Genomic DNA, 26,401 nt, shown 5'->3' with positions numbered 1-26,401 from the left:
ATCATAGTAGTTCTTCACCAGCATGAAACCAAAAGGTTGTACGCCACACTTCAGGCCAGAGCATGAAGGCACACAACAGTGCCAGAGGATGCAGAGGCAACCAGGGTAGCGTTGGAGGACTGCGTAGCACTCTGGAAGCCAAACCTGTGGTCTTGTAACAACCATCTTTGGAAGTAGACCCTAGAGTGAACTGGGGTGATGACAGGGGGAGAGATCCTACATGTGCCCCAAAACCTAGCAAAATACAAAATTTAAACACACATTTATTTGACACAACTGATGTGACTAAATCATTTTTTAAATTTCCTGTTATCAGCACTTTTAGGTGCCTACTGACAAACTTTGACTGACAAACTATGTCTCAAGGCCAGAAAGAAACTATGAATCTGTTTGAATGATTATCACAAAAGAATTATAGCTTGAGTGTGCTTGACAGGCCTAGGACCAACCTGCATCTACATGGAAGCCCAGGCTAGCGTCACAGGCCATGAGAGCCTGGTACAGAGAGGAAGGGAAACTTCATGACTTCTTCCAGCAGCAGGCAGGACATCTCATGCCATAATAAAACACAAAAGCTGTTAAACCACAACCACATGCCCTGGGGTTTGTTCCCCAAGGCAAGAACCTCAGAGCTGCAACAGGCAAGGGGGTTCACATGAACAAAATAGTGACAACACTGGGCTATACCTTGTGGTTAGCTATACCTTGTGGTTAGCTACAGTTACAGCTGATTATGCCTGTGCTACTGTGGGACCCGGAGAAATTCAGCAGACTTTAAGTGCTAAACAGGTTTTTCAGTTCTATCTTCCCTTCTGTCTTGACTTTCCTCCTAGCTGTGTCATCCTTTGGACGGTTTCATGAGAAATGAGGCCTGATGTAAGCAACACTTACTCTACATCCAGGAACAACATCTGGACATCTTGGGTATGCAGCCAGCACAGTCCTATCAGTTGCACATCTGACAGCCCTCAGTTATCCCTCCCCTATTCTTTTCTCTTTTTCCATTCAAAAGTTTCTACCTATTTTCTGCTAGTTTCGTGCCTGTTTTTTTGTTTGTTTGTTTGTTTCCTCCTCCTTTCTAAGTTCTTCCTTTATAGAAGCAGCTGCAAAGCTCCACATGGAAGAAGAAACAGATTTGCTCACTCATCTGGTTACCACATTTCACGTTGAGGGAAACAGTCTTGTGTTTTTTCACACATTAAGCGCTTTACACGACTGTGATTAATTAGAAAATTCCTTCTGCTGTAGGTTTTGCATACTATCCTACTACCACAGCATTATTTTCCCAGCTGCTGCAGACAGTGAGCTACATAGAGAATAAACATGCTCCCCCCTCTCCTATCATCACCCCTCCTATTTCAACAGTGGGTCTCTCTTTCAACAAGCAAAACAATCAAGAACTGGAGCAAGCAACACAGAAGAAATTGGGAGCTGGTGCCAAATCAGTCATCACAGTAAGTTCTTCTTCTTTGGCAAAAAATGTCAAGGATAATACTTGTCACCAAACCACATGTCAACCACTGTCCTGGGGAAAAGGATCTTCCCAAGCACTGAGGTCCACAGCTCCACAGCCTCATAACTGAGACATAACAGCATAACAGGATAAGCATAAGCAGGACATAACAGTCCTGCTTCCCAGGGAGTAAGTAATGCTAGGTTAACCCTTAGAGGATGTAAAAACTTTGATTTCAAGTAAGAAAATGTTTTGGGAGTGTGAGGGAGAGGGGGAAGAACAGCAACATTAATTCCTCTGTCACTCATATACTGTTATTTTGCCTTATTTTTTCTATTGGGAAACAGTACATATACCTTCTAAAACTTCATAGCAGCCTACCCCAGTCCTAGCATCTTTTTCAACAACACAGAAAAAGGTGCAGGTTTATCAGCTGAAAGTCACACTCAAAAAATTCCTCACGATATCCCTTCATTCTTAAAAAGAATTTATCTCCTTCATGGTTGAGTTCTTCAGATTCTTTTTTTTTCCTGTTGTAATATGTTACGCTTCAAGCCACTGCAGGTAAATGGTACTACTGGGGAAGAAATGTGTGTTTTTCTTTCTGCACAAGTGCTACAGCTCAGATCAAAGCCAACAACTTAAAGACAGTGGTAACACACTGCATTGAAATCAATCTGCCAATGTATTATCAGAGTAACAGCACTGTTTGTTCTTAAAATTAGTGCTTATTCCTCAGTGTAGCCCAAAACAACAGAATAATCTTAAAACACAAGGAAGACTGAAAAAAAAATCTTAGGAGAATAATACAAGTGTCACATATGTTGTTTAATAGTTAATCGGAGGCAGAATGAGGGAAGGCAGAAATTTAGCTGATTAAAGCAGCTGCTTCAAACAAGCCATTTCAAGTTATCACAGAATCATTGCCACCTGAAATGGAAGGACCTCTGAAAACACCTTGGAACACATTGTGCTCCTTCTGCAAAACCAAATTGCTCCAGCTACCTATTAACACAGCCTGTGTTTGTCGCTTTCTCTTCCCATTTCACTGAAAATTTCAATAGAAGGAATACTGCTTTAGCATTTGTTCTAATTGAACGGCTACTGATTAGCTTTGCAGCAACAGAGATGCTGATTATGAGGAAGGGTACATGGTATACTGATTATACGGCTGCTATATCTGAACATACTAAGCTGCAAGTAGCGATGATTACTGGGAGATGAATTGAAATATGTTAGCCTCCGTACAGTGTTTCATTCACAACGATGCTATCTAAGTGAATAAATTGTGCTATTCAAGGTAACCCAACAGTGATTATGTGTACTTGGTTTCTAAAAAAAAAAATTTAAAAGCATGTTTTAAATGTTATAGATGAAAGAAAAATAATTATTTTCTAAAATGTGTATTCACAAAATAATGCTGTTATGTTAGGAGCAAAATTTCTCACAGTTGGTAAAATGAATTTTCTGACTGCAGATATTACTTATCTCAGGACACTTTGCAAGGTGGCATTTTTAAAGATAATTGAAGTATATAAGTCTAGTTATTCATGGAAAGGTCCAAAAAGCTATGATTTTTATTAGAAAATAAGAAATGAATAAAAGTAAATTAATTCTCTTTAAATAAGAAAGTTGGCAAGTTACAAAAACATGCTGAATACCAAAGATTTTAATAATATACTTCCAAGCAACAAAGAAATCATTTTTTATAATGATGCATAATTACAAATGGCTATATCTGAAAGGTTGCAAGGGTTCCTTTTCTTTTCTCCTTAACAAAAAGATAATTCCTCTCCCAGAGGTGATCTCATCCACAAAGGATTGTCATTCTTGAGTCCTGTGTAAAACAGGTGGGAACTTGCACTTCAGCATTTTGGTACAGAAGAGAGTGCGCAATAGAAACATGAGCCAATTGCCTACATGTTCAGATTATGCATTATTTTCAGCAATGGTGTCTTCCCATAAGGCAAAACTCAACATTAAGTATTTCAAGAGGACAAATTTGAGGCATATCTGTGGCTAAGTGAGGAGAACATCCTTTTCTGTATGTTAGCACCACCAATTTTCATTGAGTTACTCATTTCCTCTAAAGGCATTCCTGGCTCCCAAGATAAAAATTGAGCTTTTTGAATGTATACTGATGTAGTGTATACAGGTGAGCCAGAATTGTCTTAGCGTTTTGTCTACCAGCAAATAAAATATTTTCTCTCTTTGACCCAGAACTACATGGTCAATAGATTTATTTACCAGGTGAGGAAAACCTCTTGCAGCGCCTTCTCCAGTATGAGAAGTTAGGAAAATAAGATTCTCAGTGGCATTTCTGAAAAAAAAATCTTATTTTGTGGTGTCACAGAGAAATACTTTTAGAGTATTTCTCTAAAATTTTTTTTAGAGAGAATTTTTTAGAGAGAATTTTTAGAGAGAATTTTTTTAGAGAGAATTTTTAGAGAATTTTTTAGAGAGAAATTTTTTCTCTAAAATTTTTTTCTCTAAAATTTTAGAGTATTTCTCTTTAGAGTATTATAGAGGCATTTTAGAGACTGACCTCATTGCTTTATTTCTCTTGCTCTCAGGATCAAATTTCTAAGGGTGCAGAAAGCATCATCTGTTGTACAATAGCACAGGAATGAAAATGTGTATCTCATACCAAGCAAACAAACAGAAAGAAAATTCTCTTTAATTTTCTTAGAAAACTGTTAGGCAGAACACCCCAAAAACTCTTTTCTTCTAAACACTGAGCAGGACTTTGGCCCCTAGAGCTGTGAACAGAGGCTGAGAGCACCTTGTGCTGAATGGGCACTGCAGTCACAGAATCACAGAACGGTTGAGGTTGGAAGGGACCTCTGAAGATCATCTAGTTCAACACCCCTGCCGAGCAGGATAACCTAGAGCACATTGTGCAGGATGGCATCCAGGCAGCTTTTGAATATCTCCAGAGAAGGAGACTCCACAACCTCTCTGGGCAACCTGTGCCAGTGCTCTGTTACCCTCACAGTAAAAAAGTGCCCTCTCATATTCAGCTGGAACTTCCTGTGCTTCAGTTTGTGGCCATTGCCTCTCAGTCCCTCAAAACCAAATATCTGCACAAAAGCCAACTTCCCAGGTGGAGAAGTCTCTGTCTGAGCTTTCTTACGGATGAGATTCAAGAGACAGGGTACATCCGCTGAGGAGAGAGGACTGTTGTTTCTGTGTTTTTAATACTCCTTAAACTAGTTTTCCCTGTGCCAAGGCAAGACACTACAAGAGGTACTCATCTAAATTAGGCACCTATTGTGAAGATCTCTACCACTCAATCACCTTGGACTCCCTTTAAACTCAAAGGAGAGTCATAAACTTTCTGGGATGTGATATATCTGTTCTATTGTAGACTGCTATATTATGTTTTAGAAGGGTTTATCTTCCTCCGTGGGTTATAAATGAAGCCAAGTTATATCAGCCATACCAAAATCTGTCCTCACCACGCTAAACAGACCCCACATTCACAGTTCATTCACATGGTCTATGGTAGCCTGGATCCCAAGTCTACAGCAAGAAAAATGAAAAACCTTCACTCCTGGAGAAGAAACAGCTATACTCAGCTATCTTTGTAGTACAAAGCCCATTAAGAATTTATACTTTGTGAATCATTTCTCACCTCATAAAGAAATTATAGACATTTGGGTGTTATTATTAAGTTTCACCACTCAAACAGAAGCCTGAGAACAATGATGAAAACTTCAAAACCACCAAACAGAAAGACATAAAAGCACAAAGACAAAAAGGGACTGACATACTCAACAGCTATTGTAAAGGCCAGTGGAACAGCATTACCAAGACTTCTAGAAACTACGGAAGTAAGAAATATAAAAAGAAATACATTTAGTCGTACTAAATTACAGAAATTATACACCAGAGAAAGCTAAGTTTGGAAAAGCCACAGAGGAAAGCTGGAAAAATTCTTCTAGCCTTGAAGAAACATTCTTCATTGACTGCAGACCAGGAAAATATTGCTGAAAAAATCCAGTGAGAGAAACCAACAGTGAGGGAATACATCAGTGCACTCTCATAAGGGAAACCTGGCATATATCTAAAACAAAGCTGTGAACTGAGCACCTTGAGCAGATGGTACCTATTGTGATACAGAACACTCCTGTATTCAAGCCTTTGGTTATAAATGATGCAAGTTATCCCCATAAATTTTGAAAGGTATTTAATTATTCACGTCAATACCTCAAGCTTAGTATCAAGAAAAATATCTATTTCTAGAAGTCAGAAAATATCACAATTAAAAACCAAATCTTAAAATTTAATATTCAAAGACTGAAGGTGAAGGGGCACTTTCCTCCAAGGACAACATTTTAGTAGGCACTAATCAGTCCCTGATTAACACATGTTCCTATTAAAGTAGTGTTTATTAAAATGTTTTCACGCTCACACTTACCAACAATTTCACTCGGCTCCTTATTGTAAAGCTTTTGTTCCAGTACAGAAGTCTGAGAAAAGGAAAGGAGACCAGAACAACAAGGCAGATACCAACAAACATATGTCCTGTGAAGGCTGCAAAATCCAATCCCTGGAAATAAAAATGAAAACTTAAATTAAAAAATCAGTTATTTTCCTATAATACCTACAGGGAAAAGTATTCAACTATACGTACTTCAGCGATCAATAATAAATAGAAAGCAATAAAATGAGTTCCAAGTACAGTATACGCTGTATTTCATCTGTTTCAAGGAGACAAGCAACATTACAATTTAGTTCAGAGAACTCAAAAAAAATGTTAGGAGTTATTCTGAAATGCATTCAGTGTTCCTAAAACAGATTTTAAAAGAAAAAATAATTTACTTTCATGACTGTAACTTCATTTTAAATCATACTGAATCACAGAAATAGGTATTTTTAATGACCAACTTTGTTTTAAACTGAAGACAACATGGATTTTACAATAATCCTATCAGAGCCAGGATTTCATTTAAAGTCAGTAAAGTTCTTCTACAATAGAAACATACCTCAACAGTCTGATTATTTTTCTGCATGCTTAACATACACATATATTTCTTTATATTTTGCATAATGAACCCCTTTAATTAAGAAGTTCTTAAAATATAAAGTATAATATGTTAAAAAGCTGCTGCTTTAAACAATAAAAATTGATAGTGACCGTTTTCCCTAATACTATGAAGTTAGCCGTGCTTTGAGTAGGACGTTGGACTAGACAGCCTTGTGGACTAGACATCGGACTAGATAGCCTTTCAACTGAATTACTCCGTAATTCTGTATTATACAAGCTGTAGTGGATCAAGGTTAGCCTTTCAGCTGGGATTTTCTGAACTAGTCAGGACCAACCTGTCCAAAACAAGTTACACACAAAGCTTCAAGGGGGATCATGTCCAAGCACTCAGGTAGCAAGGAACTGTCCCATATCCCAGAGGCTGCCTGAAATGGCGATCCCTGCAGAGCAGCTCCTTGACTCTTGGGACTACAGTAACTCTATGGGTAACTCAGATTGTCCAAACTGAACCTTCAAAGCCTCCACTGACTTTCCAGTCTCTAGAAAGTCATGGGATCTCCCCATGCCACCCTATGTCTGTGCAACAGTGAGTGACTTGTCTTGTACCAAATATTGGTGTGCTACCTTCTGTAATGCCAATACAAATTAAAAGCAGCTTCCCATGCACCATTACCTTCTGTGTGTTAAGACTACTGAGAATTTACTAACTGAAATATGGGTTCTTGCGTATTGTCTCCTACTAGAACAATTTACATGGAAATGTTCCAACTGAAATGACTCCAGTTTTAAAAAGGGGGGGGAAAAGTGTTTCCCCATTACATCAGAGGGCATAATAAAAAAAAAATAGCACAAGAAACTGATTAAAGTCATTAAGATCTTTCATAGCCGGATAAAGATTAGTGTTCTTTTCGGAAAAAAAAAAAAATCCATAGTTTGCAGACAAGCACAATCAAGTAAATATGCAGACCTGGAATTAGAATTTAGTCCTACTAAAAATACAGGATTCTGCTACATAAGCTCAACAAATTTATCCTTAATTATTATCTAGTAGTAGATTCCTTGCCTATTCTACAGACACTAAAAGGTAAAACTGCATGCCTGTCCATTCACTGGCTTTTCATTATAACTCAGCTAGTTCCATATTTTTTATGACAAAAGAAAGATGATTCTTCAGGAACTGGAACAAGATATTTTTGATTTTTTTTTTTTAAGAATCAGACAGAAAAACGTGATACCTCAAAAGAAAATAATATATCTTCATTAAGTTTGCCTACATATTAGTTCAGCCAGTCAAATGTCTGACACCTCTGCAAGATGCTCTTTACTACCAAACTTTTATTAATGCTCAGAAAGTTTGGCCTCTAGGCATCAAGTCAAGATTTCAGACTACAAGGCATATTTCTATGAAGGATGAAATCAGCATTCATAGATCAGGAAATTCACAAATAACAATAAAAGAAGAAAAAAAAAATCTACAAAGGATCAATACTTGTAAGACCTGTTCCCAAAGTATATAAAGTCCATATCCCCCACACTTATTTCCTTAATTACAGACATTTGCCATGAACAGTGAATCTAATTTTTCTACAGGTTGTCTCTAAGATTATGGCCAAAATGAAAAATCGGAACATTTTGTCTGGACATTGAGCATCCTGAAAACCAAAGTGAACTGATCTTGGCTCAGAAATTGCTCAGATATTGACAATGTACCATTTAAGACTCTTGGAAGTATGGAAAACAAGCATTCAGTTTTAGGTGGTCTCTAAAATGATTTGAGGAGAGGTAGGAATTTGAAAGGAGTTAAGCTGTAAAAACACTGTAGCTACACCAGACAAAACAGTAATGCCTAAATCTGACCGGAAAAAAAAAATGTTATCCTCTGACTAACAAAATGACTGGGAACCAGCTGGTTGAGGACTAATAAAGTAATAAAGTGTTAGCAGAATATACCCAACCCACAATTACCAGAACCAGGAAAATTACTTTTGCATCCAACCTAGTATCAATAAGCATAGTGGCCACAAAGCTTTCTTAGGCTGACAACAACGCGTTCATATCATGAAGGAGGATGCCAGCTACCAGGTGGAGTATTCTCTGCGGAGATACTCAGGCATAAAGCTAATTGCTACTGTAGGAGATAAAGAAATAAAATAGGAACCTGAAGAATCCCTGGAAACTGGAGTTTAAGCTGGTGATGGCCCCACCATATGTTAATGGAACTTAAGTGGCTCATGGCAAACAACTGCTAGGATTTACAATGTCACCTGCCTGGAAGTTTTGAATACCAAACACCAATTTTAAAGCAAAACAATTATGCTTTGTTATTGAAGTACTGCAATGCAGAAGCTTATCAAACAAAAAATACAGCAAAAGAAATGTGCTCCTTGAAACCCACAAAACTAATTTCTCTATGAAAATGAAAGTCACATCAACCTGCAAGACAAACTAAAACACTGAGGTTAATAAGGAGATCTCAGGACTGACTGAGAGTTGAAAGGAATTGAAATGAGAGAGATCACAACGCTCTTAAAATTCAGGATTAACATAGTTTCATGACATAGGAGCTGACACAGATGAGTCTTAAGAGTGATTTGCAGACATCATAAGAGAAAAAAAATTATCTACTTGATTTTTAGCATCCTATCTGGGAGCTTACTCAAACTTTTCAAAGAGCAGCTGGGCTGAGATTCAGAATTTTATTAAACTTCATAATATCACCCCATTGATCTTTCTTATATCTGAGATCCTTGGGGACAAACAAAATGTGCTTCTCTGCTGCGACTGCAGAACAGCTTTCTAATTCAGCTGAAACAAATCATTTTCTGACATGGAGCGTGTTTATTTCAGGAAAGAGCTTGCACAATGATATTGCCCATGATAGAGCAAGGCTAGATTCAATTCTCCTCTCTTCTCTTGCTCCCAGCTTTCCTTCTTGTTTCCTCCTTACAGCAATCCACAGCAGCCAGCATGTGCAAATGACACCTGATGATCAGTAGCACCTTGGATAACTTGTTGCCAGTACGAGGAAGCTGAGGACTATCATGTGCAATCCCTTTTACTCCTGATATCAGAAGGGCTGGTGGTGCAAACGAGTTTACCACCCACCCTGATGCTTTGGGTTGGGTGCTTAGTACCTGCCTCTCCAGCACACAGAATATGCTCTCAGGGTCAGGAGCAGGTTTCCCACCAGACATTCTCAGGTAACTAGCAGTCAACTGTCAGCTTCTGGAGAACTTTCAGAGACCATATCTATTTTCTGAGAAGGAAATAGAAAAGAGGAAAGGGAATAGGATAAGGAGGAATGAGGTTGGCAAAACCAAGCTCTGACAATAGGGCAACATACTGATTTGTTAATTTAGCAGAGGAACGATCATGACAGAGATCCTCAGGCTTCCTGCTGCTCTGTTACAAAGTGTTTAGGTCACATCACAGTTACCAATGTCACAGCAGAGGATCGCAAGATGGTGGCACAGACAATTCACCCATCGCTCCTGCTCCCTTGCCCACACTCTGGTAAGGGCATGTAACATCTACACAGAGCCTGTATTCATACTCTGTGTGCCTTTTATACCTCCTGAGTTCTTTGCACTGCTGGGGCCAGGATTCAGCATTTATAAAAACACATTAAAGCGTTCCACACGTCTGCTGCATACAACAAAATGTCTTTTTCATAAAGATTTTCTTTTTCCTGCACAATAGACTGAAATAAAATTGACATGCACAAAAGGCAAGAAATACTTTTCTTCCAGGGGATTTCAGTCCATCAGATAAATACAATACATGCCTCAAATGTCCCCTACTTGAGGCTATGCTGATTGTGTTAAATTTCCCCTGTTCCCCAGACGACAATGAAAATCTAAAGATTTTGTTTTACCAAGACAACAGCCTAAAGGTTCCCTTGCCTACAGACTCAAAGCTGAAACAGAGTGGGCATCTTTCTTTAGTTTATGGTTTTAAATGTGAAGTCGAATATATCAATTTCGTATTAGGAGGAAGTGTCATACTGTTTTCCTGAAATGCTAGCTTTCCATCATCCTGACCTGTTTTGATTGTTTGTCTATGGGGGAGGGGTGTTGACTGCTTTTGGAGGTGTGAAAGTAAATTCTAGTATTTCAGACTTTTCCAGAAGAAAGCAGCCATTTAAAAGCAAAGGGAAAGCAAAAAATATAGCTAGATGCATGAATTCAGGGATCACCAAATCCTGTGCTTCTAGTCAGAGTGCCCTTCAATTATTTTTTTAAAGCTAATAAAATGAAGAAGAGCAAGAGTAATTTATTATTTCTACACTGGCTTAAGCATCCCTTCGAGCTGAGTGACTGAGATGTATGTTGTGTCACGAGGAACTGCTCATGATGTTGCTGAGAGACAAATCACTGATGGTCTAACAGCTACACAGAGATAATGCCTATCTGAGACATTGATGAGAACCCTTTTTTGCCTTGTACTGTATTCTTTAATGATTACTACATGCAGAGATAGGGAAAAAAAATCTAAAATCAGCCATAAAACCATATATTTTATTTCATATACCTTACCTAGGGTTTCATTTTTCTTGAGGAAAGGCATCAATGAAACATTGACAGAACAAACAGAAGATTTACAAACTGATTAAAAGTTTTACCAAGCTTGTATACAGCAACCTCAACAAAAATAGCCCACAAGCTATGGGAATCCATTTCACACTCTGCCAGTGCTTGAAATACCTTCACAGATTTATATATAGGATTTTCTCTCTTCCATTGGTCAGAATTATCTACTTCTATTCATACATTTTTGGCACCAAAATTTATCATAAAATAAAACCAACTAATATAGCATCATGCTAAATTTCAGCATGAAAACTGAAAGCCTCTGAAATGCAAGTGTCCTGGTTTCGGCTAGGATAGAGTTAATTTTCTTCCTAGTAGCTGGTATGGTGCTGTGTTTGGGATTTAGGATGAGAATAATGTTGAAACCACGCTGATGTTTTAATTGTTGCAGAACAGTGCTTACACTAAGCCGAGGACTTTTCAGCTGCTTGTTCTGTCCTGCCAGCAGGCAGGCTGGTCGTACAGCAGGAGCTGGGAGGGGACAGACCCAGGACAGCTGACCCAGACTGGCCAAAGGGGTATTCCATACCATCTGACGTCATGCTGAGCAATGAATACAGGGCGGCTGGCCGGGGTTGGGGGACCACTGCTCGGGATGGGATGGGATGGGATGGGATGGGCATTGGTCAGCAGGTGGTGAGTGATTGCCTTGTGCATCACCTGTTTGTACAAATTAGTAGTAGTAGAACTGTTGTCATTATTATTATTATTATTTTCATTTCTTTCCTAATAAACTGCCTTTATCTCATCCCACAAACTTTCATTTTTTTCCCGATTCTCTCCCCCTTCCCACTGGGTGGGTGGGGAGGGTGAGCAAACGGCTGTGTGGCACTTAGCTGCCAGCTGGGTTAAACCACAACAGCAGGACAGGAGATCCCGATGGCTGTGTGTTTTCTGGGGAATTCCTGTCAAATGGCAAGAATAACTCTGAACAGGTTGCTGAATACCAAAATCCTCAGCAAACATCAGATAAACAGTGCAAGCTTTATCACATACCAACACTGTAAATAAACAGGGAACCTCAAGAGGATATAATCCAGCACAAGCTAAAACTGTCTTCACTCTTACCATTACCTCTTCCAGATAAAGCTCGATACACTAACATACACTATGCTTGCACCATTTTGCCCTGGAGACCTAGTCACCATGCCTTGTCCAAAGATCTTGTAATCACAGCCTAAGCTTAGGGCCCAAGCAACTTCAGATATCAAAGGCATGATTGCAGATACTTGGGAAATTCCCAAATATAGAGGACTTAACACTCAACCTTTCTGAGAGCAATGGCTGGTTTGAAACAGTTTGTGCCATATTGTGTATGTAAAACAGAGTTCCCAAATTCCAAAGCAAACATCTCTTCAAGATAAAAATAGAATTTTGCTAACAATGGCCACAAAGTAGCAGTATTCTGAAGGTAATAAAAATTTTTAAAGTTTTGTATTCACTGAATGAGTTTCTCGCTTGCTCTTAATGAAATCTCTTTATTTTCATCATTTTCTTTTCCTAATATCACAATATAAATGCCATTTTGTGAGACTTCTTCCAGCTTCATCCCAAGAAGAAGTAAGAGTACAACAAATCTCTATCTCCAATTATGCAAATGTTCCACTAATTCCAGGCACGATGGAAGGGGAAATGCTAGCATTATAAATTAATTGCTGCTATTAAAAAACAAAACAGCCAAAAAAAAAAAAAAACACCTTTAGGTATTCATTCATGCCTCAGGACAAATAAACAGACTTATCCTTACATTTTAATGAGTAAGGTTTAACATAATGCTTATTTATTCAAATATACTTCTCATAAAATATTTTTAATATGACATGAGTTTTCCCTAGAACCTAGGTTAAAAAAAAATCTTTTCAGCACTACAGTAAACAAAGAGTAAAGCATTTCTAATGCTTTAACACAAGAACAGCATCCAATGTAACAGGGCTGTACTTCATTTTGTATTTATTTAACAAATCACGGTTTCCTAAGAAAGTGTGAACTTGTATAATGTCTCACTAGCCTGCTTTTAGAGGTAAAAGTACAACAGAAAAACTTCAGGAAGACTGGTAAAATTCTCATTCTTATCACACCTTCTAAAACAGAAAAAAACAATCCTCTTCATAGTGCAATAAGCTATCAGCCTCTTACAGGGGCAGTTGTCCAAGTACTCCTGTATTACTAGTGCAAAAATAACACTGGAAAAGAAGTGTAAGAGGATGAAAAGGGGAATTTCAATGGAAATATCAAGGAGAAAAATTGTATAGAATGGTAAAACCATGTTTGAGGACATGAAAAAGAAGGAAAAAAAACATCTATTTTCCTTAGAAAACATAGGAATAAACACTTCAAACAATAATGCATGAAGTGCTGTTTCCAAAACGACACTAAAATAAGCAATTGAATTCAAAAATTTCTACCTCTGAAACACCAAAAATAAAAATAAAAAAATCACTTGGTACAAATGTAGCTGACATTCCATGCATTTCGGTGGCAGACTTCAGTTTGATCCTATGAACTATCCTCTCAGCAGCTACTAGAACTAGCATCAGAAACAATGTCTACATTTCATCTTTGAAAAGAGAGCTTGCTAGAGTGGATGGACAAAATTAGGAATCTAGATATTAGTTCAACAGCATAGACTGCAGGAGTCCAGATGGTCCAGGTCCCTCCATGCCCTTCCTCTCGGCTTTATCCAGCTTCTCCTGCTATCATTCTCCTAGGCAGATCCCCTCCAGAGGGGCTGAGACCTAAGCACTGAGGACATAAATAGCGAGGACAAAAGCCATGCCACCTCAGAGCCCAGGATGGGTCTTTGACCCTCCCATATATATATATATATATATATATATATATATACACACACATATGGAGATATAACAGATGAGAATGTAGGAAAGAAGTGCAAGTCACATGGTCCTGTGCTGAATCTGATCTATTTTCTTATATCCTTACTTCTGATACGAAAAAGCTCCAGAGTGAAAATGTTGCAAAGTTTTTCTGCTTGTTTAAAATACAGAATTTGCGACAGTGTCACATTTTCTAGAGTATGTATACATCTGAGTCCTCCTAAAATTATCAATATCTCATTCAAGAAAAATATAAAATTGTTTCCTTTCAATGTGATTGCTTAATTGCTTGCTGTGTTTATAGCCCCTGCAAAAGGTTTTACAGAGATGATGAGTTTCTGAGTATTTAGGAAAATGACCTGTGTGGCAGGTGCTAATTATTCTCTTTTAGAAAAGGAGGTTGCAATAATTGCACAGATTTTATATTTTAAAATGTAAAATTTAGCAATCAAATCCTCAGCCAGGAATATTACAGAGTCTCCAAAGTCACACTATTCAACCAAACTAATTGCAGCACATTTCAAATATTTTGAAAGTAAACATTTAATTCATTAAACGCTATTAACTTTCAAAGACATTTTCCAACCTGGACAGTACTTAATTAATTTGAGTGTATGCAGTTAATTAGAAGAGATCTTTTTTTTAGTACAACAGAAATGTAATTAACTCCAAATTTAAAAAATAAAAAAAAAGAGTTTTATACTAAAAATCCCTCACCCCATTTCCACAGATATTTTCACACTAGCCCATATTTTACGCTAAATTCCTTTAAATTCATATATGGCATTAGTGTCACAAAGTAATTTGAGGTTTATGACACCTGGAAAAAACAGAAAGCACAGGGTTGGTGTTCTCACAGGGTGGAGAGGGTCATGTGGGTGGGAGGAGATGGTGGGACCAGGACAGTCCCTCTGGCAGGGGTTGGAGTGCTTCTGTCCCACCCAGCACCTGCCACCATAGCCTTCCTTTTGGCACCACTCACCCACCAAACTGAAAAGAGTTTTATCCATAAATAAAAGAGCCAAGCACAGGAAGTTAAAATCCCTCACTGTAGCCTGGAGATACCAACAGGTTAGCAGGAGGTGGGAGCCAGCTGAGCCTGTGCTGCACAGCAGGAGCCCCTGCTCCCCTCTCATCCCCACATCCCAAAGGGCTGCAGCTAGAGGACAAAGGCACCACCTGCCGCGGGGTTGCGTGTGACAGGTCTACAGGGGCTACGCAGTCTCTTGCAGTGTGCACAGGTGTGTTCAGACAGTTATTTGTTGTTCAAAAGTCACGAGAAAGCATAGAATGGTCTCAATATATTTAAAGTTTGGATTTTCATACCCCTTTTCATGTCCGTTTCTTATTTTATTCAACTTTCTGCGTCTACAGCCCTCCATTGTTTTGATTCCTTCTTCACTTTGTCATTGACAAGGAAAACCCCCAAAATAAAGAAAAGGAAACCAGTATTCTCAGCCCATATCAAAAAGTCTGTTCTTCATCACAGTTTTTTTCCCCAGGATCACTCTGTTCTGTCTGATCACCCTACTAAGAAAGAAATAGCAGGGCAGAACAAGCGGATTGTGTTCTGTTCATATGGCTGTCTGGGGGAAGAAAAGGTTCAACACAGCATAAATCAGCATCAGCACTTAATTTTAGTAGCAGAGTAGCTTGCAGTACATACCTCCTTCCTCAGCTCCTGCTTTGAAACAATAATCACATTTGGAGGATCCCCGACAGCTGTGGCAGCCCCCCCAATATTTGTGAAGATTACTTCTGCAATCAGGACATGCCTGGGATCAAGATTAAGTACTTCGCAGAGCCTGCAGTATAAAGAAAATTGAACTAGCCTCTTACCCTATGATTATATTTCCTTAAATCTTAAAATCTATAAAATTTACAAAACAAAGTTCTTCCACTGAAAAATTTCAGGCTGTGAAACATAATAGCTATGACTGTGTATAGTTAAAATTTTCATTTTATATATATACTTTGGTAATTATAACAATATCAATCAAAAATGCAGATATTTTACATTTACAATAAAATAGTCAATGGTAAATGAAACTGATGTGTTTTAAAAATAATTTCATTAGAAGTAATCAATTATTCCAAAAGTTGAACTACACAGAAAGTTTCAAATCTAAACCCCATTCTAAGTGCTATACAGCTTTTTAAGCCATAGTTCCCAGGTGACACTGACATATGGAAAATTATTCTGGGCAAACACAAGCTCTGTACTCAGCCCTAGTTATTGACTATCATGTGGAGAGCAGAAGCAGAGGACAGGCCACCTATCAGCCATGAATCATCCATCTATCAGGGACCCCATTTTCAGCCAAAGTTTACCCAGTTCTTTCTGCTCCTGGTTCTCCCCCTTCCCTAAAGCTTAATAATAAGTAAGGAGTGGGGCCAAGGTGATATGGGAGCCCACATCCCAGGTACCCACTCCTGAGCACAGCATGGCAGCTGGGGTAAAAGCCCAAAGAGAAAATCCTCTCTGTTTTTCAAGGGGGCATGCTTAAATTATTGCCCCCTCTACCTAATAAGGGATGTGGGAAAACCTGGGCAGTGAGCATTCATCCTCAGGATTTTGTTCGTTGTAGTGCTGTCAGTCATTTCCCTGAAGGAAGTTGAGCTTTACGGTTCCACCTAAGTCTATATTATTAAAACTTATATTTCAAAGAGAAAAGCATGTGTTGCACAAAAGCTTACCTTGATACACTTACTCTGTCACCAAGAGTATCAATTTAAAAATCGGAAAAAGCACTGTTAGCTTATACATATATCAGTACGTAAAAAGTCCAGAACAAAGTAACTGTACAAAAATGCATTACTTCCCAAACAGTGTAAAATTATGCAGTTAAAAGTGTACTCTGTAGTACAGCTGGCCCGATTGTACTAGTTGTGGCACAATACTACAATCATACTTTGAACGTCATCACTCCATCGTTTCCAGCATTTCTAAATAAACTTAATGTTTCATTAGCGTTTGGCTTGGTTTGGTTTTGATGTGTTTTGATGGGACTCGTGGTAGCTTCAGGAATGAACAGCAGATGTACTCCAAGAAAGGCCAAACCCAAAGAATAGAACAATTACAGTGCGTTAGCTGTACCGTAGGACTGCACTTTCTCAGTACATTTACCCTAGTTATATAATTTCCCATGTGAACAACCATTAGTCTTTTCCAGTTCCCAATAACAAAGCATTTTGAAAATAAACTATAGCTAAGAATGGGTAGTTATTAATTTTTTATCAGCTTACTTCAAAATGCAGAGAGAAACAAATATCATGTTTTACGCCTTATTAATGGCAGTCTAAATCCTTATATTCACAGAATCGGTAGCATTTTCTGCAAGCTCCATCTCCATGGCAATGCAGTGCAGTGTGATGTAGTGAAGCTTTAGACGAGGGCTGAAGACAATGACAGTATGATAAAAACAAAAAAAAAGACCCCCAGCATGATGTTTTTAGAAATAGGCTATTATTTGTTTCGATTATAGCAAATTTTATTTTCACTTTGATAGTAATTCATATACAAATGTTTCCTGCACACTGAATTTGCCCTTCTTCCGTGTTACAAGCTCATTTGCTATAAAAAGGAATAAATGCTACAGTAACTCTGCCTGTGAACTGTAGTTCATGATGCACTGACATCTGTGTTTCAATCCATTCCCAATTATAGTTAATACAAAATATTCTGCAACACAGCTAAAGAAAACTTGGTGTTTAATAATTCCAATGTTGCTTACTGTTAGAGGTGAAATTATTGACTGGAGTAAGGCAAAGTGATCTCTTTAAAATATAATCAGACAGAAGACAAATGGAGCTTTCACTCCCCAGCTGTTTCCCAATCTAGAATAAATGACACTTGCAAAATTGGTTTTTACTGCTTTACACTACCTTTTAAAATGGCAGCATATCTTAATAGAATTTTGTGTACTTTAATGATGTGCTTTAATACTTTTTTAATGATGTCATAATCATGCGGATGAAAAGCTCGACATGAACCAGCAGTGCGTGCTTGCAGCCCAGAAGGCCAACTGCATCCTGGGCTGCATCAACAGAGGAGTGGCTAGCAGGGTGAGGGAGGTGATTGCCCTCCTCTGCTCTGCCCTTGTGAAGCTCCACCTGCAGTCCTGCATCCAGGGCCCCCAGCACAAGAAGGACATGGACCTATGAGAGCAAGTCCAGACAAAGACCACAAAGTTGATCAGAGGGCTGGAGCACCTCTCCTATGAAGAAAGGCTGAGAGAGCCAGGGATGTTCAGCCTGGAGAAGAGGATATTCTGGGGAGAGCTTGCTGTAGCTTTTCAATACATAAAGGGAGCTTATAAAAAAGATGGAGAGTGTCTTTTTACATGGACAGATAGAGATGGGACAAGGGATAATAGCTTTAAACTAAAAGAAGGAAGATTTAGATTAGAAATAAGGAACGTTTACTGTGATGGTGATGATGCACCAGAACAGGTTGCCCAGAGAAGCTGTGGGTATCCCATCCCTGGAATTGTTCAAGGCCAGGCTGGATGGGGCCCTGGGCAACCTGATCTAGTGGGTGCCATCCCTGCCCATGGCAGGGGAGTTGGAACTGGGTGATCTTCAAGGACCTTAAAGGTCCCTTCCAACCCATGCCATTCTATTATTTTATGAATGACTGCAAGCATTACATCACTCAGGATTATTTTAAAACCACACTAGATCTTTCATAAACTAAACTGGGTTAACCAGACACAGGTTAAATTCAGGTTAAACAGTGCTTTCTAGTCACACATTCATAGAGGTTGCAATTCATGTGTTACTAATTTACATAAATCTGAAGTAATTAAAGTCACTGTTTTCTTTTAAAAAATCCAAATATTTCATCTCCAATCACAGAATTGACCTGTGACTGTATCAATGTCATGATCACCATCAGGAAGGAAATTCAGAGTCTCATAACTCAAAAGAAGATTCTTACTTGAAATCTGGAAGCCTTTTAACAAGTATTAGAAGGGATAACACTTATGTAAAACATAGGTTAATAGACAAAATTGTATATAGCCCGTAAAGGACAAGACAGCATTAATTAAAAAAAATCTCCATGCTTACAGGAAAAAAAGTCATCTGCTAGGGAGCATTTGGTGCAATAGCCTATTGTAGTTCAGATATGGAGAAAAACCAGGGCGGTTAACTCCCAAGGCAGTTAAACAGGCTTCAGATACATGTTCACCAAACAACACAAAAGGAAAATAACAACTGATCCCTTTGAAAACATCAGCTCTTTACCCTAATACAATAGGAGTATTTGAAGTTTTAATTTCCATTTAGACAATGAAAAAAGTCCAAACAAGCGTTTATGCACACATGTCTACTACTGATTGCTGGCTATAAAAGACTAAGTCCAAAACCATAACAATAAAGTACCTTATGGTTACTGGAGTAAAGAGCAGCATAGTGGTAACGTTGTCCAAAAATGCAGAAAGAATTGCAGCAATAAGGCACAGAAGCGTAATCATGGCCCACACCTTGCCTCTAGAGAATCGATAAGCCTAACAAAAAAAAAAAAAAATAAGGGACTACACCATTCCAGCAGAGCTTTCAAAAAATGACAGATAAACTACTTCATGAAAGATGAAGCAACAGTGAGCTCAGAGCATTTACTACTCCATACACGTCCATCACTGCCCTCTCCAATATGAATTAATTTAGCAACAAAACATATACTGGAAGCTGGCAAACATCTCCATCATACAAGTGTGAAGAGACCTCATACTCCACTGCCAGGCATGGAGGGGGTTTGCAGCAGGAGCAGGACTGAGCCTCCACCTTCTGCCTGCATGACAGGGTGGACTAACACAGTTCAGCCCTCCTATCACCTTCACAAGCTGGGACACCTTCCTCATCCTCACAGCAGCACCACCAGGGCTACACAGTCTGGACATCTATCTAGACAGGGTTTTTGTCCACGTGCATTTTGCTTGGGTGTTCTGTGCTCAAAGCAGTACTCTTTATTGCTTTTGTTTTATTTCTTTCCACAGTTCTCAGGAAAATTAAGCTTTGCAACAGGAGTCCCTCACTATGGGTAATACTTGCTTTACAGCCAATCCATCAGTATTACCCTTTTCATGTAATCTTTGGTTCTGCTACTGTGCAAAGGTCTGTGGCCATTTATCATGTGTGACTGTAAAGCTAATGATTGTTCCCATATTTCCTTTCTCCTACTGCCAGATATAAATACAGATTTCAGCTACAGAGGAACTGCAGTCCTGGGCAAGTTAGTGGGATAATTCAACTTTATATTGTCCACATGCTTGTATATCCTACTGGGGGCTTTTGCCGTTCTCCTGTAAAAAGAGAATTGCCTTAAAGACTTCCTTTCATCCCTAAAAGATTTTCTTGCAAAACTACAAGTTGACCACTGTCATTTGTAGTGTGATAAATACACACTGCCCAAAGAAAGTTCTATTGAAGTTCTTTGATGATCTTATTAAATGCTAACTTTATTAAACTAGTAATAATTAAGAGTATCGAAACAAGCCTACCTTTACTGCACAGTAGTCAAAGAATCCAGTTTCTGAAAATATGGCCACCAAAACCATCTACCAAAAGAAGAAAAAAAAATAGCTTGCATCCAAATTACACAAAACCAATGTAATATAGTTTGTGGCCCTAACAGAAGTCCTTTGTATCTGCCACCGTTTTGAGAATCTGATCATTTTCATATCAGGATAACTACTACAGCTGTTGGTTATCTCAGATATCATATGGTGAAATTTAGTTCTCAGCATTAGCAGTCTATAAATTAGTCTGGTTGAATTTTATTTGTAACGACTAAGTAGGCATCATACATTAAAGACTCAATGTGTCTCCCTTGCGTCATTAATCAAGAGAAGCCAATAACTGTGTGCTTTCTGCAGTAATGCTCTACAGATTACAGAAAATATCAGCTCCAAGAATTACCTGCACTTGCCCAAATTTCTGGGCTGTTGCCTCTCCTTCCATCTTTCCTCCCAACAGATTATTTTTTTTTTGCTTTCCTTTTTTGTGGGGAGGGCAGGGGGGCCCAGAGCATTGTCAGTAAATAAAAAAAAAAAAAAAGCTCAGAATGGAAACAGAAAATGGTAATTTTGCCTGCATAAACTGTGTATTTTATATCAGCATTTAATCACACTTGGACAACACTTTTTATCATAAATAGCTCTGGGCGAAGTGATAATATAGTATATTATTATAATCTAATCATATATTTCTCCTCCATTTCTGGCTTTCTCTTTTTGGCTCCAAACATGACAGTAAGACAAAGAAAGCCAGTAGAGTGTGTTTGAGGAAGTTTTTGAGTAAACAAAATTAAGATAAATGAGAGTGATAAAACTTGACACTTAAACAGGTTTTCCAATATATAGACCTCAATGATGGTTTTTGTGTGTGTTATCAATATGATTCTACAGATTTAAAAAAAAAAAAAAAAGATCAAAAGCTCCTTCAAAGGTATGCTCATCATCCTTTTTGATAAATATCTTAGGGCCAAATTTTCATCAGAACATGTCCCAGTAAAGTGCAATTAACGAAACTTTTTTAAAAGTAACATCTAGATATTGAATGTGATTATCTCAACACATTTAGAGCAAGAGATACATTTTAATTACCATTCCAAACAGTAGCGCCAGTGTCTCATAATCAATCCACTCTACCACTTTGACCATACTTGGCCTCTGCAATCAAAAAATACAATTACCAGTAAATACCGCGGAACACCTAACTTGTGATTAGCTATGAAGTATAAACTCCACTTAACTGATGAGCCATTTAAATAAGCTCTGACAGAAATTAATAAGTGTTCCTACAAGGCACACAAAAAGGACTCTTTTTTTATTACTTCGTTATTATTATTGTTACTACTACTACTATTAAAGTACTGCAGGCATCCTAAGTGGGTCACTATCAAAAGCCTACATTAAGCTCTTGGTTTATCTATTTGTTCCTTATGTAGCATTGAAGAAATAAATTATAACAGAATTATATGGTACACCCCATTTTTCCTTTTCATAAAATAACAAAAGCATACAGCTTCACCTGTGAACACATTGGAGGGAATTTACAAGAACATAGCAATGATGTGGTGACTAGTTATAAGAAAAAAATGAAAAAAAATCAATCAGACTTTTCACTAAATATCAACTAAGAGTAAGTGGGGGTGACAAGGGGGAACAAAAGGATTGGAAAGTATAAGCATGAGGTGTAAATATTTAGGGCAGCAGAAGGCAGTGTATTTTCCATTTAGGTTTGATTGGTAACCTAACATTACTGAAAATAACCATGCTAAAATAAATCTGAATTATGCTAAAAATTCAGCTTCCTGCAAATCATAACTAAATGCATCAACTGACTTTTACTCCTCTTCTGTCTATGTCATAGGCTCTCCTGCTTTCCCCATGGTGACTCCCCATCCTAATATCTGCCCTACCACCTTGTTCTATTTAAAAAGGCTGCTGTCTCCTGTGTCCACTCACAACATGGCAACCCCTGGATTTTTTGATATCATAGACAGAATTGAAGTAAGGAAGTAAGCACTTACAGTTTGATAACTTACCTCCCCAACAGCAGCTAATGCCGCTAAAGCTGCCAAAGAACCCAGCATCGCTGCAAGGGTCCTGTGAACAATCTGCAAGAAAGTTTAAGAAGTGACCAAAGACTCCTTTTAACATCTCATTATTATTAAAAGAACAAAAATTTCTGTAGTTGAATCTTTTCTTGTTTTTTTTTCCTTATTTGACCACACTACCCTCTCAAAAATAAATAAATAAATAAATAAATAAATAAATAAAGCTTAAGAGAAAATGGCTGATTACTTCGACTCACTATAGGATTAAAAAAATAAATAAATGCCACATCTATGGGAACCCTGTAGGAAGTCTCAACTCTGATCTCAAGGCAGAGAAGGAACTTGGGCATGCATTTCCTATATTTGCCAACTAGTGGCTTGAGTAGGAAAGCCATTAATCTTCCCAGCTTAAGGATCAAAAAGTCAGGCATCTCTGCCTGAGCTAGTCTTGCTGGTTTCCCTTCACAGCCCATGGGAAGAAGACACATGGCCATCAGGTGGTCTACCTCATTCTTTCTAGGCACTTGTTTATATCCAATGAACTACAATGACCTACAAATACAAAGCAAGACCAAAGTACATAGCTCAGACCTGGAGCAGATGAATCTTACACAGACATACTAGATTGAGTTTCTAGGTCCATTTTGTGGTCTGGGGCACCGATAGATCTTGCAAACCTGCGTACTTGCTTTTGCACTCTCACACATTATATTTGAACATGTCAGATCACAGCCAGCTCCAGACAGCTCCAAAAGGGACCCACTGCTGGCCAGAGCCACTGGGTGGGCCTCTGGGAGAGCAGAGTTAAGGAAGCTGCACAACAGCAGCTGGGAGAGAGGAGTGAGAAAATGTGAGAGAAGCAGCCCTGCAGCCCCCAAGGTCAGTGCAGCAGGAGGGCAGGAGGTGCTCCAGGCACGCAGCAGCAGCTCCCCTGCAGCCTGTGGAGAGGCCCCTGGTGGAGCAGGCTGTCCCCTTGCAGCCCATGGGTCCCACACGGAGCAGATCTCCACGCTGCAGCCCATGGAGGAGCCCCCGGTGGAGCAGGTGGATGTGGCCTGGAGGAGGCTGCGGCCCATGGACAGCCCCCGCAGGAGCAGGCCCCGGGCTGGAGCTGCAGCCCGTGGAGAGGAGCCCACGCAGGAGCAGGGGGTCTGGGGGGAGCTGCCGCCCACCCGTGGGGGACCCGTGCTGGAGCAGTTTGCTCCTGGGGGATGGACCCCGTGGTACGGAGCCAAGTGGGAGCAGTTCCTGAAGAGCTGCTGCCTGTGGGCAGGCCCCGCAGGCTCAGTTCGGGCAGGACGGCATCCCGTGGAGGGACCCCACGTGGAGCAGGGGCAGGGAGTGACCGTGAAGGAGTGGCGGAGTTGAAGTGTTAGGGACTGACCACAGCCTCCATTCCCCATTCACCTGTGTCACTTGGGGGAATGACGTAGAAGAGGGTGTTTTTAGTTTGACGTTTATCACTGTTCTGCACTGCTAGTGAAAGACAATAAATTGCATTGCTCTCCCCATGTTGAGTCTGTTTTGTCTGTGACAGCAACTGGTGAGTGATCTCCCTGTCCTTTTCCCAACCCTTGAGCTCTTTTCCATCATATTTTCTCCCCCTATTCCTTTGAGGTAGGGGGAGTGATAGAGTGGCTGTGGTGGAGTTTAGCTGCATAGCAGGGTAAAACCACCACAACAAGAACATTCTTCTTTCATACAGGGGTTTTCTACATCAGTGTTTTCTCTACAAAAATGTTTTGGCTTCAAGGAAGCCATATAATACTTCAGCTAAATCTACTGGACACCTTTGTCTCTTGTAGTTCTTCAAAAGGTACTTCCACCAGTGTCTAGACTAACCAGCCCTTGAACAGTGATTCTGCCCTTCTCTAATGTTTCTCTAGTATGTGATCAATGCATCTGAAAATAGGATCCATACTTCAGACTGCAACACAACTTTCAGTAGATATTGTTTTAATACTTTAACAGTTCATACAATATACAGACATTTATTCATGTCTATATGTCCAATGAACAAATTGCACTTAAAATTCTCAAGGAGAAAGTATGAAAGCAGACAAGCCCTGAAAAATGTGCTTTTTCCTCCTCCAATTGCTCGTTTGTAATTGTTTAATCCACCATGTCTGGAAGATCACAGATTGTGTAAAATAACTCAAACTTAGAATGTATTTAGTAAAAATCACACTACAAAAGACCAAATCTAATCAACAGCATTTACTATTAATGTGTTTAAACATTCAGACAGAAGCAAGAATTATATCTCAGAAAGAAATAAGACAGTCTAGAAATATTTCCTTTGCTGCTAATTTTATAAGAAATATATTGCTGATAAGAAAAATAGGACATGGACATCTCAAGGCCCTCCCACCTGCTTATATAGGAAAGGAAAAAAGAAGACATTTGGCTTCGATTTTTTCCTTGAACATAAAATTTTAACACTAATGCTAAACAACAAAGCAATTTACCAAATGACTAGAAAAATAAATATTTAATTGACTAATTTTAGGAGTCAAATGAAAATCTGTCTCATTTTCCTGTTTTCATTCAAAATGCACTGAAAAATAATTTATTCACAGTAATAAAGCAGGAGATCAGACCAACATTTCTATGTCCTAATGATGTAAAAGTATGTAGCACAGATTGTCTCCAACCAGCTCCCACAGAAGTGGGTGATAAGTGGGTGATCAGTCACCGTTTAATTTAGTTCTTTTGATAGTTCTTTTGCAGTTCTTGGAAAAACATCATGGATTTTCCAAGATTTGATTGGTCCTAGATATTTTGTATTGTTACTTTGGCATATTTCCACATAAGCATTTTTGTTATCATAATTATACACTTAATTGCATATATTAGGTTGACAGCATTTTTAGTTTCCAAGAGGCACCTATGGTTAAAATTTGCTTTTGTTTCTGCAGAAAGATGGGGAAAAATGCACAAATGGAGTCATCTATCAGCTCCTTCACCCTGGTAGTCTTTCAAGAGGCATTTACAAAAGTATATCCTAAAGAATGAACAAAGTCTGTTCAGGTACAAAGCTCTATTGCAAAAATCTTGTAAAATGTGCAACTCTTCATTCCAGCAAATTATCAAGTGGAAGTTGTACACAAATATAAACACTAGGAAGCACCAAGAAATATAGTTATTCAAAAGCTGAGGAGATCTGGAGGAGGTTTAGAAAAGAGTAGATTACTCTTTGATTTTCTTTTCACATAAAGCAAGCCCCAAACAAACAATGTATTTGCAGATGCATTCTAAAAGCTTACAAATAGAGAAAATAAGAGATACAGTTTAAAAGCTATGATACTCAGAACTACAGTTCCACCTAATATCTATGCCATGTGTATCTCTGGAAAATCTCACATTTGGAGGACATCATGTTAGGCAAAAATCCACTATTATTCTTTTGGAAAACACTGTGGACCCAATCCAAACCCTTTTGAAGTCTGAAAAGAAGATGAATATCATTTCAGGATGAATCTGAGTGTATGCATAAGCAACAGCTCAGGTACAGAACTGAAAGTGCTCAGAAATAAATTAACAGACTTTTAGCTCCAGGAAAGCTGAGAGATTTGATGAACTTCTGAATCTAAAGAAATTTTGAAAGATAAAGTGAGAAATCATCCATATTAAATTGGTCCTTCTCATGCTTGGGAAAGTGTATCTTTGTGCATTCTTTTGTGAACAAAGACAATATGCTGAAAGAACCATGATTTATAAGGAATTTCTCTTTCAAACAGAAATTGCCTGTAATATCAAAGATTTGGATTGGCTGTCTAAGCCTGATTGGATAGAGTCTCCATTTTATAAGCTAAGAAAGTAAGTAGAGGCAAATGACTGGCCTCTACTTTCTTTCAGTTACAAATGACAGGAAAAGTTGGGTGGTAAGCCCAGGGCTATAGCACTAAACTCTGGTCAGTCCAGCCGTTTTAAGTAGACTTTTGGTGTTGGAGATAACCAGTTATGGAGTAA

The 26,401-nt window shown here is 38.7% G+C and overlaps 1 protein-coding gene across 1 annotated transcript in view; it reads right to left on the bottom strand.

The window, feature by feature from the left end:
- OCA2 (OCA2 melanosomal transmembrane protein) overlaps positions 1-26,401 on the bottom strand; it is a 191,375-nt gene that overhangs the window by 102,958 nt on the left and 62,016 nt on the right. Inside the window, 7 exon segments of the mRNA XM_035558138.2 lie at positions 5,874-5,909; positions 5,912-6,005; positions 15,533-15,671; positions 19,252-19,376; positions 20,370-20,426; positions 21,474-21,539; positions 22,418-22,489. Coding sequence (XP_035414031.1) covers positions 5,874-5,909; positions 5,912-6,005; positions 15,533-15,671; positions 19,252-19,376; positions 20,370-20,426; positions 21,474-21,539; positions 22,418-22,489 — 589 coding nt within the window.

The sequence above is a fragment of the Cygnus atratus genome, chromosome 1 (genome assembly GCF_013377495.2).
Source record: "Cygnus atratus isolate AKBS03 ecotype Queensland, Australia chromosome 1, CAtr_DNAZoo_HiC_assembly, whole genome shotgun sequence".
NCBI classification, from domain to species: domain Eukaryota; kingdom Metazoa; phylum Chordata; class Aves; order Anseriformes; family Anatidae; genus Cygnus; species Cygnus atratus.
This window is presented reverse-complemented; position numbering and strand designations above follow the sequence as displayed.